Below are 18874 nucleotides of genomic sequence, written 5' to 3'. Positions count from 1 at the left end.
TTTGCCTTTCAGATAAGTTCTGAGTATCAGAATTAGACTTTAGGTAAGGCCCAATGAGTACTGGAGGCTTCTTTGGAGGATTGTGATTTGTGTGTGCTTGTGTGAGTGGGGAGGTGTTGCAGCCAAAGTGGAGCCATGGCAATCTGCAACACTCTGCAACTTTGGGAGGAATGGGCCTTAAAAGATATATGTGGGACTTGAGTGTCTGGTAGCAATCAGAGCTTTGAAATGTAACTTGTGGACTAGCAACTTTGGGCTTAACTTTAGCAAACATTTATGACTCAGCTAGAATAAAATGGCTAATGATGTTGGCAATTCTCTTTTTTCAGTGAAGGTGTTTGTTGAAATATCTACATGCAATCAAGAAGACTTGCTAAAATTGTAATTTCTCTGTTTGTTTTGTAACTTTAAATGAACATCTTTCTTCAATGGAGATTACCCAACATGAAAGAAAGTTTTTTAAAAGAGGACTTTTCTTCTTTTATGTAAGGGTAGTTATTGCAATTTTATCGCCATATTGGGGGTAGTTTTGACTCAAAAATGTCGGAGGAAGGAACAGAAATAAATAATAAAAAGAAAAAAAAAAATCAGTTTTGATAGTGAGCCGCCATTAAACTGCACCAACCGTATACCAGACGTTTTTACAGTCAACGCTGAACAGCGGAGAGAGAGAGTAAATATAATACAGGGGAAATGTAGAGTAGTACATTTGCGGGTTTTGTTGAGAGGATTTTTTTTAATAAATGTCGATAGGAAATTTTGAAACATAGTTGAGAGACGGAGGGAGAAGTCTGAAAGGTCAAACAATACCGGTGGTGCCGGTCAATGGGTGACTGGTTTTGGCTCTCTTTTTCTATGGATCTTCGTGGGAATTGGTGAAGAAGCTGGGTATTTATGAATTTTCCGGCTGGTATTAGGAGGGTAGTCGAGGAGGAAGTTTGAATACTATTGAAGAATTCTTTGTCTGCCATTTCTGGGCTTTATTCAAAGCTTTCTGAAGAAAAAATGGCGGTGAGTTTTACTTTTTGTTTATCTTTTTCATCTGTAATTGAGGTTTCTTAATGTGGGTTTCCTGGGTTTTGATTACTGGCAATGATGGAATTTGATTATTGAATTCGATTCTGTTGCTTCCTTCTTTCTCTTATTTTTGTTTTTGGTAAGAATAGGAGTTATGTTTTTAAGTTTGGTTTGCTTGGATATGCTGGATATTCTCATTCTTTGTAGGGCTCGTTTTGTGAGGCAGTGAGGTTAATGTAATCGGGCTTCTATTGTTCGTATTGGTTGCCTGGTTTGGGGGTTTGGAATTTAGATGGTACTTGCTCATTCTTTATATGTTTTGACAGGGGAGAAGGAAATTGGGCAACTGGGTTTGATATTATTTCACGGTGAATGGAGTTTAGATTTATGGCTTGGTACGTGTCTTGGGTTGTTGCTATTTTGTGTGTGTGTGTGTTTTGATTTTTTTAAATTTTTTTGGGGCTTTGAAGGAGCCAAAGAAGGTTTTGGGTTGATTTAATGAATTGTGTTGATTTATAGCCGTTGGATTTGGTTTTTGCCAAATTCTTGATATTGAAGCTTGGCTGGACATTTCGCGAGAGTGGATTGTGTGTTTCTTCCTGATTATTGTTTGGGGTTGGGGTATCTAAATGAATTTATGTTTGTTAAAGGATTTGGTTGGGAACAAGACTACTACATTTATGCTTTCATCCAGGGATAATGCTGAAGGCTTATTTTGGAGTTTTCAGGCCATTTAGTCTTGAGACTGGAGTTGGAATGTTCAGATTGAGATTTCTCTGTTTCTTTTTCCGAATATTTCTCACTTTTCCGTTTCCAATTATTCAAATCAGTGCTGTTATTATCAAACTAATTATGATTTAAAATGTCTCAAGGTTATTCTTGAGGATCAGAAGTGCAGATGCCTCTAAATATATCACATTTTTATTTCACAAGTATTATTTGCAAGACAATGTATGCCTGTTTTATATAGTTTTTCAAATTCAGGCCAAGTAACTTTCACTACAGAAAGAATATGTTCCCCGTGCTCGTATCCCATTTGAATGTCATGTATGTGACTCTTTCTAAGAAAAAGCACCAGATTTTCATGTTCTTAATGAAATTACTGTTTGATGTCCTGGTCCTTGTTCAAAAGCTCAGATTGACCTCAAAACCTTTTTCCTTTCTCACCTCTTTTCTGTGCCAAACATGATTATTACCTTTTATACCTTTCTGTTCCTTTTGTTTCTAACTTTGTTGTTGCATTTTGGATTCTAGATTTTTTAAAGCTATTATATTTTGAGTTCCTTAGTGTACTTGAATAATTTATGTGATAAACAGATTCTAATGGATATAAGGGTTTAACAAAACATTTTTTTTCTTTTTTACATTTGTTAACAAAACAAATATTGCCTTACAAAAAAATTCATGTTAGAAATATTCCTCTCCGGGGGTTGTATGAGCTTTCAATCTCAAACCTATTTATGATCTAATAAAATTATCATCATTTATCAAAAAAAAAAATTCATGTTAGAAATGGCAAAACCTATACATGTTTATATTGCATGGAGAAAAAATAGGGAAAAAACATGAAGTGCTCAGGAATCTGGTGGGTTTTGACTCTAACATGTATATGTCAAAGTGGCAATGCAAAAGTAGGCAATAGGGTATGGCCTTGTTGCCTAAGTGCTTAGGCAAGGAACCACCTAGGTGCTGGATGGGTGGTGCTTTCTTGACAAATACGATCTATAGCTTATTTGGTATAGTGCATGTTGATAAATTCCATTTTTTTCCAATTCTTATTATTTTGTATTGAAAATACAAAATTTTTAGGATCCATATGAGGACACATTACATCTTCAACTTCATGAGGCAGTATCACTTTTAATTGTAAATCTTATTAACCATATACAATATAATCAATTCCATTCAGCAAAGTAGACACACATTTAAAATTATGTATTTAAATATATAACATTACCCCAAGCATATAAGCAAAGAACAAATCAATAGCATAATAAGTTATTGAATCCATGTGAATGAGCAAAGTAAAGCAAATTGAATCTGAGCAAGGAAGTATTAATTGAAGCTGATATGTAATGAAAAACATAATAGTGTTTACACTATGATCTTATGTGTCATTGGTCAAATAAAATACAACATGGTATACAGCATATGATGGGTGGCTGGTTTACCCTTGCCTAAGAAGGCACTGGACACATATGCAAAGAAAATATGATGTAAAAGCGCCCCCATAGATGCCTTGTTGCCTGTGCCTAAGAATAGCTGTGATAACTATAGCACATTTTGAAGCTGATAATTTGACCTCAATATGAGGTTCCTAGTATTTCTTTCTTTCTTTCTTTTTCCTCTATTTGACCAGTATGATGCCATTATCATTCCAGATGGATTAACATGTGAGCACTTTGATTCACTTCTTGCTTTTATCTTTATCTGGTCTCACATCCCAAGTCTATACTTATCCTTGGTCCAGTTTGCAATTTGTGTGCTTACAGTGGCCTTCCTGCTTCACAAAACTAGTTATAGTTTGTCTATATTTTGTCAATCATTTGAATATGTCTTAGTTCTTTTCTTGCTGTAACCCTGGATTATGAACTGGACTGGTATACCAACCTTTTTCTTTCTAGGTTGCATGCAAATTCCAGTTAGAGGTAACAATTTTGAATTTCCTCACTGGTAGGGTGTCATTGATGTTAACCCCTTGCACATGCTTCTCATTTTTAAAACACTGGTGATATTAGTCATTTTACTGGCTCTTGGTAGAAATAACAATGCTGATTGCAATCTTTTGACAGCAACGTTCACATGTACCAAAATTTGGTAATTGGGAAAGCGAAGAGAATGTACCTTACACAGCTTACTTCGAGAGGGCACGGAAAGGCAGAGGTACCGGGAAGATTATAAATCCAAATGACCCTCAAGAGAACCCAGATATGTTTTCTGATAATATACCAACACCACCAGTTCGAGCTCCTCCCTTCAGGACAGGAGCTGAACTGGAGGGGACAGGAGCTGGAAGGCCGAAGCATGAGCACCAATCAAGCAGGGAAGATGCTGATTTCAGGCGACTAACTGATTCTCCAGCACGCCATGACACTGGAGGTCGTAGAGTAAGTTCTGGTGAAACTGCCAAAAAGCCTGGTCGACCAGTTGGTACACCTGACCGGAGTGTTGAACACTCTCCACTCCATCCTCATTACCAGGCAAGAGTTGCAGGTAGAACTGGTGTAGCTTCTCCTTCCTGGGAAAGAAAGGGTTCATCTGATCATGGGCATGGTTTAGCTCCCTTGACCCCTGGAAGATCGCAACCTAGATCTCGAGGCGATGAAACTGTAAATTCTTCTTGATCCTATCAGCTAAGAAGCACATATACATAAGCACATAAAGTCACACACATATACATATATACATTGCATATATATGCATGCTCTGTATGGTGTGAATGCAATATTTGTTTTTCATTTGTTTCACTACTTTTCTATCAGTGAGAACAGCTCTTTATTAATTATAACAAGTGAATGGTTGCACAAGAAACTCTTTGCTTGTTTCACCAATAGGCCGTCATTGATGGTAAGGCTGCAATCAGATTGGATTCAGATCTGCACCTGCCTTATTGTGCTTAAAATGACAAAAACTAAAAAATTACTTTTAACTTGTACATGTATAATAAATGTATATAAATATAAAATATTAAATATATTAGAGCTAATGCATATTAGTTTTAGTTCTAAATTTTATATAATTTTGATATATATATATATATATATATATACACATACATACAGACACACTACCATTAAAAGTATGATATTTCTGGAACTTTTCTTGACTAAAATACCCCTACTTTTGAATTTGATCTCTATTTAATTGTGAGGATAAACATAATTTGAACTAATATTTCTTAATTCAATTGTCTCTCATTAAGTCCTATGTTTGAGGCATTAACTCCCATCCTCTCTCATTAAATATTGTATTTAAGAGATTTTCATTTATCACCAATAAATTCTACTAATTAAGTCTATAATATTAATCATATTGAAGAAAAAGAAGTGTGATTAACAAGAATTATTTTTATTGATGATGGAAATGAAATATAAAATCTAAAGCCCGCCCCAGAATAAAATTTTAACTAGAGACGGGTACTGAAGTGGATGATGTGAGTTGTGTTATATATTATGTGTGGCAGAAGTGAAGAACAGTAAACCATTTGTTGCTTCATTGTGATTTCTCTTATAGGATATGGACAAAAGTGCTGGAATTATTTGGGGTAGAGATGTATTTCCTGGGTGATATTAAGAGTTTTCTAGATGCATGGGTTCAAAAAGGTCTGAGTAAAGCTGGCAAAGTGGTATGGAGTATTATTCCATCAGCTGTTTTCTGGGAAGTATGGGAGGAGAGGAATGATGAGAGCCCAGTAGAGGAGGTTATTAAGAGGGTGATGGGCCTGATATTTTCTTGGTTGGTAAATCATAAATTATTTAAAGGAAAAAGGTGTAATACCTTTTTTTATGGGAATCTTATTATTGTGAAGTCTTAGAATGGAATTTCTGATGTATAGTCATATCTTGATAGCTGTTATCCTTTGTACAGAATCTCATTGTACAAGGGGAATCTTGTACTTTTGTTTTTTTTTTTTTTTTGGAATGAAATACTTTTCCTTACAGTTTAAAAAAAACAAAAAAAAAAAGATAAAAATATAGAAAATGGAGAAGTTTTATAGAAAATTTGGAGACATCTGTAATATTATAATCATCATATGAAACAAAAAATAAGTGTGAGAAAGAGTTATCTTTAGAAATGATTTAATATTTTATATTTTTCAATAAATTTTTAGATTGAAGGGAAATAAATCCATCGATACATCATGCTTCATACTTGTCTTTCTTACATGGGTTCTGGTGGGGAGACAAAAATTATTATTATTATCTGATGTGTAGGGATAAGGCTACGTACATCTCTGTAAGTGTAGGGAAATAAATCCATTGTGACCTGGGTGACCAGGGTTCAAATCTTGGAAACGGCCTTTCTGTGTGTGTAGGGATAAGGCTACGTACATCTGTCCCTCTCCAGATCCTGCATTGGCAGGAGCCTCGTGCACTGGGCTGCCCTTTTTTTTTTTATCCGAAATCGCTGTGTGTAATATGTAAGCTCTAACATCCAAATCCAGGATAATTGAATCGGAAGTCAAATTGGGTATCAGACTTTTGAAGTCCACTGACAATCCTTATTGGTGGATTATTGGACCTGTTTAGCCCTTTTTCTGTTCAATGTTCAGTTCAGTCTTGCTTTAATGACATAGCTTATATTGGTGATTAGTTTGGTTTAGTAACTTCATATCCATAGTTGTCAAGGTGGGTGTCTAGGCAACAAGATGTCAATGGAGGCGCCTCACTTAATCACCTACCTATTTTGCACATGATGTATGAATATTCTTGTATTCTTTATGTTTTTGTGTTTATAATAATAAACAGGCATTTTGTAGGTTATATAATAGGTTCTTGTTATTTCTTATTTGGTAGGGTTCAATCAACACGCATGTTGGTATATGCTGAATGCTGTGAACCCCCAAAGACTTTAGAACTTGAACCAATAAGCAAGGAGGAACTTAAAATTTTGCCTAATCAATTCATTCTTTATTTTCACCATCTTCACCATCTTTTCTTTTCTTTTTTTTTTCCTAGGAGAAAAACAGGGGGTCAGCCCCTATATTTTGTGATTTTTTTTTCTTTTGTTCATTTTCTTCTAAAAGGGCAGTCCAGAGCACGAAGTTCCCACCAATGTGGGGTCTGGGGAGGGCACAGATGTATGTAGACTTATCCCTGCACATACAGAGAGGCTGTTTCCAAGATTTGAACCCTGGTCATTCAGGTCACAGCGGAGCAACCCAACCATTGCGCCAAGGCCCACCCTCTGTTCATTTTCTTCTCATGAGTAATATTGGTTTTCTGTGTTTTAATATGAAACTTATACTTTTTTTATGAAGATTATAGATAATTATTAATTATAGATAGTTGCCGGTTGGAATGGAACCTAGGGAATTACCCTAGGGTTCATGTTTTGTTATTTAAAAAGTTCCATCGCCTAGGTGATGCCTAGGTGACTAGGTGACAAGACACTCCCTATCGCCTAGCCTCTCCTTGGCACCTTGAAAACTATGTTTGTGTCTTTCTTGTCTCAGTGATCTTGGAGACAATAAATGCTTCATATCAATTTTGTTTGAGAGTATAATGTAATTTCTTATGTGGCAGTTTGAAAGAGGTCCTGCTGTACCAAAATTTGGTGATTGGGATGAGAACAACCCTGCGTCAGCTGATGGTTATACTCACATCTTCAACAAAGTGAGGGAAGAGAAGCAGAGCGGAGCAGCAAAGGTACCAGTCATGCCAACTGAATCATCTTACACCAATGGTCAGAAGCAAAACAACAATTACAGTGATGTGGTAGGTTCTCTGTTCCCATCAATATCTCTTCTTTTTCTTCTTTTTTGGCCTTTTTATCTCTGTATGTCTTCTTACTACATTTGATTCTCTGTTTTCAGAGTTGTTGTGGCTGCTTTGGGGGCCGAAAATGATGTTTTGTGTCTATAGATGAAATATAAATTGTGTGGGACTTGTAAATAGCTCCTAGGGCTGTCTGTAGAGAGTTACTCTTCAGGAGTGCATTCTTTCACTCTCGTGCTTTCTGTGACAATAAACATGAAGTTTTGATGTGAAACATTTTGCTATTTTTCCTTTGGTTGTCTTCTTCTCTACTTTATTATTCTCTCCAATTTCCATTTTCCTATTTATATTTTGATGAAAGAAATACAGATCCATATTCATTTATTTCATTTCAATATTCCAATGTGTCCTTGGTCCTTTTGCTTGACTTCCTATGTTATATATGTTTTTTTTTTTCTACTCTAATTTTAACATTAAGAGGGTGATCTTTTAGATGAAACTTTCTATATACCTGATGCTTACATGAGCTCAGCTGGGCATATACCTGATAACCTGATGATTGCATGAGCTCAGCTGAGCAGGTAATAGATCTTTTTGATGCTTGTCCTGTTTTTACTCATGTCCCAGAATAACATACAGGTGCTGAAGGTGTTTTTAGTTTATGAACTTCATTCAGTAGTTAAAGCTGATTTATTATCAATTTATGGGTGGAAAAAAGAATTAAGATCACCAAGCAAACAGTCCATTATAATAAACATTATTCGTTAGGTGGCGATTCCTTCTTGAAACTTGAGGTTGGGACCCAACAACTCAATTCAACTCAACTTGACAAGGCCTTACCCCAATACAAATTTTGGAAGATCTGTGGACTTGATAGACAACCTCCATCTTAGTACTTTTTTCGCACACAAATTTGTCCTTACTTTAGCTACTACCTCCCTCTATCAAGTTCACACATCTTCCAAAACATTTCTGTTCTAATGTTTCATAAACAGAACCTGTTCTTTGAAAATAATTTGGTTTTTTAAGCAAAATTTTCAAAGAAGTAAAAGATGATTATTTCACACCTTCCAATAATTTGTTTTTTCAAACAGAACCTGTTCTTTAAATAATCATTATGTCTGTGGGATATAATGATTTCTCCAAAAATGAAACTAGACTTGAAAAATAAATACAAGGGTAGTTTTGTCTATCTAAAGAAAAATGAGACAAACAATCAAACATTATATGCTTGTCTGACGTTTTTCCTTGGAAGTTTAACAAGTTCGGCCCTTGAGAGCAAGATATTGGAAGAGCTGCCCTTCGAAACAATGATATGTTAGCAAACTTATCATGACCTTTCAGGTCATTTCCCCTAAAGGGGGCGTTCTTTTTTTGGATTTTGAGAGAGGGGAAAGTTGGTCAATGGGATTTTGATTCTCGTTGACTTAAAAACCCATGTTCATTTTTTCAGATTTATGTGAGGACCAGTGAAAGTTTATTTTCCTGATACCAATCTTATAGGTGGATAAATTGATTTTTCCATCTAGGGGAAAGTTGTCAATACTTGGATGGGACAAAAATGTCTCTTTTAATAATGGAATTTTTATGACTAAGATTGTCATTGCCTTATTTACATGGGAAATAAAAGAACATGGGTAAATGCACTTATCCGGGTACAGTACAGATAAGTGCATTTACCCAGGCAAGTGATTTACGGAAAAGAGAACGAGGCAAAAATGTTTTCAAGGTCTGAAATGGTTCCATTGCAACGAGGCTTTGTATTAGGATGCAAAATGGTATATGGGGTCTTCTAAAATAGGGGAAAGGGTGGCATTTAGTTGGTCACTCAGCATCCCTCCCTTTCAGGAGGAGAAGAGCAGTCTCCATGTCATAAATGCTTACTACCACCAACCTACTAACCTCGTGGTTGTGTTGGGACTTTTGTTTCTACCTGAAACGTTTGATTGGTGAGATATCTGCCGTGTCGTCATATCTTGTATGACAGTCACTTAAGCTACTGAAATGTCAATCTGGCATTCTACAAACAGCCTCCAGCACATGCATTGTTAAGGTATTCCTGTTTCAACTATACACAAGTTTAGATAGCACTTGTATGCCAATTTGTATTGAACAATTGATCAACTTAAAATGTTTTAGGTTAAAACAGTAATGATGCCAATACAATCTATCTAGGTCTAGCATATAGCACCCTAGCCTTAGGGTGCCCAAAGCCATCAGGGAAGAGCATGGAGATGTTGCGACAATGAGAGTCGGAAGCATTGTTAAGGAGTTAAATTGATACAGAAAATAGGACCAAATGGCATATTCTCTTGTGGTACAGGACATTGGCAATGTTAACCTGTGATTACTTAGAAAATGATACACAGTGGTGCGAGCAATAGATCCGGGCTCCATGTAACAAGCGAGTTTGGGTGGGGCAGAGCAGGGCACACATAGGTGCACCGGCCATACCGAGTTCGGCTTCAGTCAGTGCAAGCCCTGTTCGAACAGGCTTTACAGCCTTGCATTCGGAATAGCGTGCTTTATTTCATGGGGAGATATTCCCAATGCAAGCTGGCAAGAGGTTGTTCGAACAGTGTGAGCATGGGCTTGCACTGATCGAAGCCAAACTTGACCATACCATGGAGAGCTTCCAGTCTTGCTCTACTTGGAGGGGTGCCAAGTGACCATCTCGAGAACTAGGTCACCAGTCCTAAGACCCCTGATGATAAGGACAACTTTGAGTAGTGTCATTATTTTTGTCCACTAAAAGACACACGGACAAACAAGGTTCATGTAGGCAATATGAGATATAAAAATATATATAAAACAAAGTGTAGTTAATAAAATATTGGGCAAATTTTTTAAAATACCCTTATGGTTTAGTTAATTAACTAGTTCACCCTTACTGTTTACATATTGTTTTAAAGTACCTCTACTATTTCTAACGACAAATTTCTTAAACTACCCTTATGGTTTAGTTAATTAACTAATTCACCCTTACTGTTTACATATTGTTTTAAAGTACCTCTACTATTTCTAATAATTGTTTAAAACCTCCCTTGCCATTAACTTTCCGTCACACTTTGTTGACAAATGACATCACCTGACTGGTAATTCTTTTAAAAATTCCTAAAATACCCTTCCTATGAATTGTTCATCATCCTCAACCTGCCAACCCAACCAACTTTAACCAGCCTTCCAAGAAGAAAATTGGAGGCATTTATAGAGAGAAAACCAATGTTCAAAATATTGATATGTCGGTAGGGGCGTATCGGGCGAATCGGTACTTTTTTTTTACTTGTTTTATTTTTTCGAAATCGGTTCAGGGGGCCGATTTAGGGCTCCTCTACCCCTAAACCGGTCAGACCCCCGATACACCCAATATAAGGACATATCGGAGGGGTCCCAGAACGATACGTATCAGCTGATACGGGTCGATACATGTCGATACTTTGAACCTTGGAGAAAACCCTCTACCTATCAAAATTCAAAATGTTATAGACACTTCTTAAGTCCTAATAAGAACATTAAAAACCACGGGATTAGAACCCCAATTTTGATAAGTTGATATCAACGAATCTACAATTTCAACTCTTGAAACACCACTCTTTCGAACCAATCGAGGAACCAAAGGCTGTGCTTATGGAATTCTCCTACTCCTGACCAAAACGTGAATCATCTTACTCAATGAGTATGAAGAATGTCTAAAACTCGAAATTGTCCCTAGAAAATCTATAAATTTAATTATGACCCAATAGAAAATTTGAGCTACATTTGTATAGAACGTCAGCAATGATCGATGGATTCAAACAAAAAGACAGATGGTGTAAGGAATTCAAGTTTCCTTGTTTTAGGTTCAGAAAAACTTTTTCCATGGTTTTCAAAACCAGACCGGACCAGATGGTCGAACCAGAAAAACCAGGAACTGGTCACCTGACCGGTTCCGTTTTCCCCCAAAACCTCTTTTTTCCCCAAAATCGTTGATTTTGGTCAGCAAACCGCTGAACCGGCCAGTTAATCGTTCGAACCGTTCAAACGGTTTTGACCGTTTTTCAATTTTTTAATTTTTTGTCAAAACGGGCTGACCGTTCGAACCGGTAACCAGACCCCTGTTGGGACTTCAGCCCAACAGGTAGTCATGGTTTGGTTTTAAAAAACATGACTTTTTCTACAATGACGATATCCAAGGTAGATGTGGGTAAATCTACTGGGACTTCAGCCCTTTGTTAGTGTTTCTGGGACCATCTTTCAACTGCGAAAATAAATAGATTAATAAACTTAAAGAGCTTTGGGACTTCAGATCTGGGTAGAGATATGGTTTTGGGACTTCCGACATGTAGAGTTGTTAGGGCATATCTGTGCAGAGATCTGGTTAGGTTTCAGCAGCTCTAGGGTTAGGCTTTGACATAGAAGCGAAAGAGTGAGAGTGGCAGGAGTACATCAAGCGAGGAGCTATCATCTTGATGATGGTTTGGAATGAGAAACAAGACAGATTCCAGCCTCTTACTACTATTGAAACAAGGCTGAGCACTATTAAACCTCCCTGCTGACTAATGAGCATTGTCAAACTCCCCTATAAGGTTTTTAGTGTTGGGAATAAAAACTTGAAGAAAGCAGAGCATCAATCACAAAAGGGTATACCTCTAGACCATCAAAGAATGGCACAAGTCTGTGATGAACATAGGCCTTATAGCGGGAAAAGAAGATGGAAGGGAAGAGGGGAGGTCAAAATTTTCATCAGTTGGATTTTATTTTGAAAATTTGAGGAATAGTGGAGGGAAATTTTGACATTTTGTTTCTTTCCGTTACCATTTAATGATGAAGTCAATTGTCATAAACAGTAGGGGTACTTTAAGACAATATGTAAACAGTAAGAGTAGAGTTAGTCAATTAGCTAAACCATAAGGGTAGTTTAAGAATTTTGCCCCAAAACATTATAGAAAGCAATTTCATATTTTATTTGCTTTTATTAAAATTTCCAAAAATTAAGAACAAATACTAATCCAAAAATTGTGTTATATCTATGGAACTACTAAACACTCTATATATAGAAATATGCAAACTAATTAATTTGATAAATAATTCTGAAAACTATTTTATATTATTTATTTTTATTAGTATAAATTGAAAAATAAGAAAAAATAAGTTTTTGATGGAATTTACTAATGGATCTACTATCTAGTAGATATCCACACATCCATCACATGGTTCACTCCTAGTTGCTAGCATCTACTTCTTGAAAATCAAAAATTAAATCTACAAATTCACAAAGATCCAAAAAATAAATCGATAGATTCATGCATTAAGACATAATTACAAGTAAACCTGCTCAAATTTGTATTGTTCAAATGACAAAAAAAAAGTGCAGAGAAATACCTTTTAAGTTCATTACATCCCTTTTTAGATATAGAAAAACAGTCTTTTGGATTTTTTTTTATTTGTCTAAATGACTCTAAGGCCTGAACCGGCTTTTCTCAAGACCTCCCCCGCCAAGTTTCAAGACAAAGGGAGGTCATTTGATAGGGTTAGAAGTTGTCTTACAAAGTTATAGGCTACTTGTTCTATATCACTAGTTTAAATTAGTATTATGAGTGACAAGATCACAAGGCAAAAACCCTAAGAACACCCTACAAGCATGGCATCCAGTTTTACATTGGGAATATCTTTCCATGAATTTAAGATACTATAATGGGAGATATTCAAGATGTGCGGCTGGATTTTGTGTTCTTGAAGATTTTCTTTCGGAAGATCTGATTCTACTTATATTCTCAAGGAATCATTAAACTAAAAGCTTAAGCTGTTAAGTGACGTCACTAAATAGGTTTTTATTCTATAACACACCCCCTCATATGAAAACCTATTGGGCTTAAGTATGGACAAACACAGGCTGACTCATACCTTGTGTTGAAATTTAATTAATTACAATGGGGTGATGAGGATCAAACACTATACCAATGGGCCAAACGGCATCTCAAGTAACCGATCAACCTAAAAGCTTAATCTGTTAGGTGAGTGCCTGAATAAGTTATTATTATGTAACAAATATATGTGCATCACCTTGTATTGGCGGAAGTTCCATCTTATGCCAAAGTAAAATAATCAGTTCATTTGAGTTTTCAACATTTCTAAATCTCAACCTTAATAAGTAAACAAAATGAAGATCATTGTATTTCTAGACTTTCTTCTAAAAAACAATAGTGGGATAGGATTTCTGTAGACAACCCTAAAAGGTTGGAATGAAGGCCAGTGAAATTGACCGGTCCAGTTTCTTGAATTGGGGATTCCATTAAATCAATATTTTTCTATCATTAAATCAAAGATAAAAAATCAATCTAAAGATGCTTGGAATTTGTTAAATTTTCAATGAACCTGAACGTCAAATTGGGTTGGGAATATGTTAAATTTACAATGAACTTGAACCCTAACTCAAGCTCAATGTAATTGAATTTCTTCAAAGTCAAGCAACCCAACTTGCAGCCTTATTTCAACATTTCTAAATCTCAACCTTAATAAGTAAACAAAATGAAGATCATTGTATTTCTAGACTTTCTTCTAAAAAACAATAGTGGGATAGGATTTCTGTAGACAACCCTAAAAGGTTGGAATGAAGGCCAGTGAAATTGACCGGTCCAGTTTCTTGAATTGGGGATTCCATTAAATCAATATTTTTCTATCATTAAATCAAAGATAAAAAATCAATCTAAAGATGCTTGGAATTTGTTAAATTTTCAATGAACCTGAACGTCAAATTGGGTTGGGAATATGTTAAATTTACAATGAACTTGAACCCTAACTCAAGCTCAATGTAATTGAATTTCTTCAAAGTCAAGCAACCCAACTTGCAGCCTTATTCCTAGAAAGCTTTATTTTTGGTGTTTACATAAGCTGCAACCATAGTAAAGCATATTCTTGCAACCACCCAATGACAATGGATACACAAATAACCCAACCAAAAATCAAATCATCTAGTGGTTTGAATTTCAAATGAGGCAATATCCATGGTTGTGCATGTGCTTCATTGAGTAGTCACCATGAGCACAGGAAATGCAATCCCATATTTGGATCCTAGAGTCTAGGGGTCATCATTCCCAACCCAATATGCAAATTTCTAAGTTGTGTGTAGACGGTAGACCCAAGGTTCAAGACTTCAAGTATGGAGACACCTGATATGCATAAACTTGCTTATTGAGTGTTTCAAAGGCACATGACCAATACCCTTGAGGGCCAAGGGTGGGAGACATCATTTACCCATCAATAAGAACATGTGCATGAATTGTTATTGTTGTAGATGCCATTGCAACCCTTCTAGTAAATGTTTTAAATTTACTTATTTTTACTTTAGAAAGAAAAACTAGAGTAAGCCATTATTTACGGGTAGGATTGAATTGAATTACAGTCTAAATCATCATAAAAACAAGACTGACCCTTTCTTCCTCTTACTGCAGTTGATGATTTAGATATTCTTTAGTTCAAGGACAATGGATCACTAGAATCCTTGGTTGAGAGATGAACAAGTGATGAGAGAAGAATGGCATCGTCTGGTGTTTAGAACTTTGCTTTGAGACTGGTGGCTGTTGGTGTGGATAGAATTCATCCAAGGGTAGTTAGAGAATAAAGATGTTCACAAATAAATTCAAACCGACCAACCTAACCCGACCCAACCCAATTTGGCATGTTTTTCTTCACCACCAGTCGATTTCGGGTTGGAAAGATGGTAAACTGATAATTCGATTCGGTTTCAGTTTTCACACATGAAAACCGAAACCGAACCGAACCAAACCGAGTTATGTATAAATATATTCTCACTGAAATATTATATATAATATGCATATTCTGAAATATATATTTCAGTTTTAAATGTATTTCCAATAAATATATTCTCACTGAAATATTATAATATATATATATATATATATATATATATATATATATATAAAGCTGAAATATATATTTCGGAAATGTATATATTTAAACCAAAACTGACCTAAACCGATCAGGTCGGTTTTGCTTAATAGAGGGTTGGTTTCGATTTAATCTTTAGGTAACCCAAACAGGTCGGGTCGGTTGAAAAAAACTAGTTAACCGACCCAACCTGACCTGTGAACAACCCTATTAGAGAAGCTAGGTTCAGTCAGTTCGGGAGTCTTAGGGAGCTGGTTAGTTTTATTGGAGAGCAAGAGGGTCAAAGAACATAGGGCAATGAGGGCAGTAGTGCAATTTGGAGTCTTCTAGAGGAGTGGGAGGGGAAGAGGGTGATGTTGATATCAATGATAACCTGTTGGAGTTGGCAGAAAAAAGGCTTGACAAGGATGTGTAAAAGTTAAAAAGTGAATGTATGATATTGGATTTGAGACTCCCTCAACCAAGAGTGTCCATGAAAAACCAAAAAACCGAACCGCAAAATGCGGTTAACCGAGCCTATCGGTTCCTGTTTTCAATTAACCTATAAAAAATCGGTAGTTAACCAAACCGACTGGTATATATATTTATATGTATATTTTATATATATATTTAATATTTGTCACATATTTTCTATATACTATATATAAATATATACTTATATTATATTTATAATAATCTATTTATAAATATATTATATATTTATAAATATTTATAATATATTATATATCATTTATTATTTATAATATAATATTATACATATATTTATATAATATATAGTATAAATATAAAAAAAACCGAAGAACTGAACCAATCAAAAACCGAAACCGGCGAACTAGTTAACCTGTGGTACCGGTTCAGTTTCGATTTAAAGAAATGGAAAAATCGGTACCACCAGTTCGGTTTGCAAAATATGCCCACGGTTCGGTTAACCGAACCGTGGACACCCCTACCCTCAACTGCAGAGCAAGTTAGATTTAGGGGATGTTTGGTATGGCTTTTGTTTATTTAAAAAATATGTGTGTACTTGGTTTATCTTCAAAGTTGAGAAAATGTGGTTAATAAGCATTTAGTATTGTTTGACAGCTTGACTCTATTAGGCACCACATAAGAACAGTAAATAAACACCTTGGTGTTGGGTGAAACATTAAAATGAGAGTTCACATCTGCATTCCACATGCACATCTCAACGTGCATTAGAAATATCTCCTATACTTGTTATTAGGAGATGTTCCCAAAACACAATTGGGTTGTGGGGCACCAATGTCAACTCTTAAAATGAAGCTTCCCTCAATGGTTGGCTCACACAAATCAAGACAAATGTTTTTTTTTCAAATAAACGCCTACACGATGATGAACTGTCACCGTTTTCCAAAAAAATGGAAGCCATACCAAACACCATCATAGTTATTTGTAAATTGGACCCACCTGGGGAAAGGACAACGAGATTTATTTTGGGAAAGCACCAAAAATAGGACTCGAGTATTCAGGTCAATGAAGTAGGCGGAAATTTGAGTCATCAGGGACTAGAAACTTTGTTAGGTAAGGTTTTACATGAGGATAATGGTCTAAGTTATGGAGAATCCACCGTTGTTTGGTACTACTGTTAGCCTGATTATTTTATTTGCTTTCTAGTTTTTATTTTAATCCTTCTTTCTTTCTCTAGTTGTGGGAGGAGTGGAGCATGGTGTGCAAAGATTAGATGGGAGAATGACAACGATTGTTGAATATGCTCAAGTGAGTTAATATAGTTTTGACCCTTGTTTGGAAAGGACGGTGCTAGTTGATCCAAAACATGGGTCAAATGAGGATTTGTAGTTGGAACTAAGGTTCAAAAAATCGACATGTATTGGCCCATATTGGTCGATACGTATAGTATCGGGAGCACCCCAATACGCCCCTACAGAGGGTGTATCGGGGTTTTGAATGGTTCAGGGGTGGAGGAACCTTAAATCGGCCCCCCTGAACCGGATTTAAAAAAAAAAGTATCGTTTCTACCTGATACACCCCTACCGGTGTATCGTGCATATCAACATTTAGAACCTTGGATGGAACTGCCAGGGTGTAGCCAACCTTTGGTAATTCATGATTTAAGAGATTTAGTTTTTAGGTGGAGCAATCCCGGATGAAAAGGTTGCTTGTCAACACAAACCTATCAAGTATCCCCATTCAGTTGTTGTTCCCCTAATGGTCTTGTTAGTGGTAAACTTGTAACTTGGAAAATTGGTATTGGTGTTAATGTTATTTTTAAGTGTAACAACGGTATTATTTTAAAAGTTGATTATAGTCCTCCTTTCTCTTCTTGGTTGCTTGTTTGTTTATATTGTCAACCTAATAAGAATAAGCAAAATTCCTTCTAAACTCTGGATTTTAATTGGCATTATCCTTTTGTACTTATTAGTGACCAAACCTGAATGAATATGGTGTGGTTAATGAGGATGGGTCAATCTCTTCTTTTGGTCTAATTGAATCTATCAAATGCAAAGTGTCACAAGCTTTTGTCAATATAGTCAGGGATTTAGAGCTCCAAGAGGCTTGGCCATATAGGAGAAGACTTGTATGGCAAAAATTTATTAGAGGTAGAGGTAATCTAGCCCGACCCTTGGATGGAGTTTTGGCCACCCCCAAATTGGCTTTCCCTTTACCGTAATGCAGTTTTTGACTTAGGTCCTAGATGGGGGTCAGATCACCATGCTTTAATCCTAAACCCTTCTCGTCAAGAGGAGAATAGAACTAAGCCTTTTAGATTCTTCCAAATGTGGCTAACCAAGATAATTGTAAAGAAGCTTTTAAGCAAGGTTGTAATGTTTCTATCAATGTTTGATGCTTTTAGGATTGCTAAAAATTTGGGAATTTTAAATTTGGAACTCAAAAATTGGAATAAGAGCTACTTTGGGAATTTTAATGTTAAACTAATTCAAATTAAGAATAAAATCGAAGAGTTAGAAAAAGGTTTTGTAGATAATTGTGTAATGATGGAATTAAAATTTTCACTTTTTTAAAGGAAAGAGATTTGTTGCTAAATTGTAAGGAAATTATATTGGAGACAAATTTGAGGCAAACTTGGTTGAAAGTTTTTTTCTTTTTGGGGTAAAAAGGCTGATTCATTAAGAAAAGAAGCACAAGAGACAAACGACAGAAACACAAACTAAAACAAAAAAAAAACAATTAATGAAATTAGAACACCAAATCTAATTGCTAAAAGTAACATGCAAAAACTACTAATTGAGAAGATCCTGTCCCTAAATGAGAAACCAGATTTGGAGAGCACAGGTCTAAGCCCCACCAAGGGAGAGCAAACTCAAAGAGAAAAGATCCTATTAAGGCCTTTTTTGGTGATGTTATGAGCTGCTCTGTTCAAAGCATGGGAGCACCATTGGAACCTACAAAACATTCCTGCTAATAGAACTTTAATGTCTTTGATTTGGAACAAACAATTAGGATGTTCAGGATCATCCCTTCCAATTAAACTGTTAACTAAGGTTTGTTTATCAGATTCAAAAATCACTTTCTCCATCCCTTACTTTGTGACAAAA

The 18874-nt window shown here is 35.8% G+C and overlaps 1 protein-coding gene across 2 annotated transcripts; it reads left to right on the top strand.

Annotated features, from left to right (window-relative positions):
- The first annotated feature begins 669 nt into the window (after nt 1-669).
- LOC104590317 (RPM1-interacting protein 4-like) lies at nt 670-7872 on the top strand. 2 transcript variants are annotated; one of them, XM_010248934.3, is made up of 4 exons: nt 670-1011; nt 3810-4346; nt 7263-7454; nt 7553-7872. In XM_010248934.3, exons 1-4 carry the CDS (start codon nt 1006-1008, stop codon nt 7583-7585), a joined length of 768 nt encoding a protein of 255 aa, XP_010247236.2. In that variant the 5' UTR covers nt 670-1005; the 3' UTR covers nt 7586-7872. The 2 variants fall into 2 exon arrangements, with proteins under 2 accessions (XP_010247236.2, XP_088752907.1); XM_088896781.1 differs by lacking the exon at nt 670-1011 and adding an exon at nt 1273-1412.
- Nucleotides 7873-18874: the final 11002 nt, after the last annotated feature.

Source organism: Nelumbo nucifera, chromosome 1 (genome assembly GCF_055504915.1).
Source record: "Nelumbo nucifera cultivar China Antique chromosome 1, China Antique-T2T, whole genome shotgun sequence".
Classification (NCBI taxonomy): Eukaryota; Viridiplantae; Streptophyta; class Magnoliopsida; order Proteales; family Nelumbonaceae; genus Nelumbo; species Nelumbo nucifera.
Note: the sequence above shows the minus strand (reverse complement) of the source record. Positions and strands in the feature narration are given on the sequence as shown.

Coding starts and splice junctions, on each gene's coding strand:
- LOC104590317 (XM_010248934.3), top strand. Junction 4,347..7,262: donor GATCTCGAGGCGATGAAACT/GTAAATTCTTCT, acceptor CTTATGTGGCAG/TTTGAAAGAGGTCCTGCTGT. Junction 7,455..7,552: donor ACAACAATTACAGTGATGTG/GTAGGTTCTCTG, acceptor CTCTGTTTTCAG/AGTTGTTGTGGCTGCTTTGG.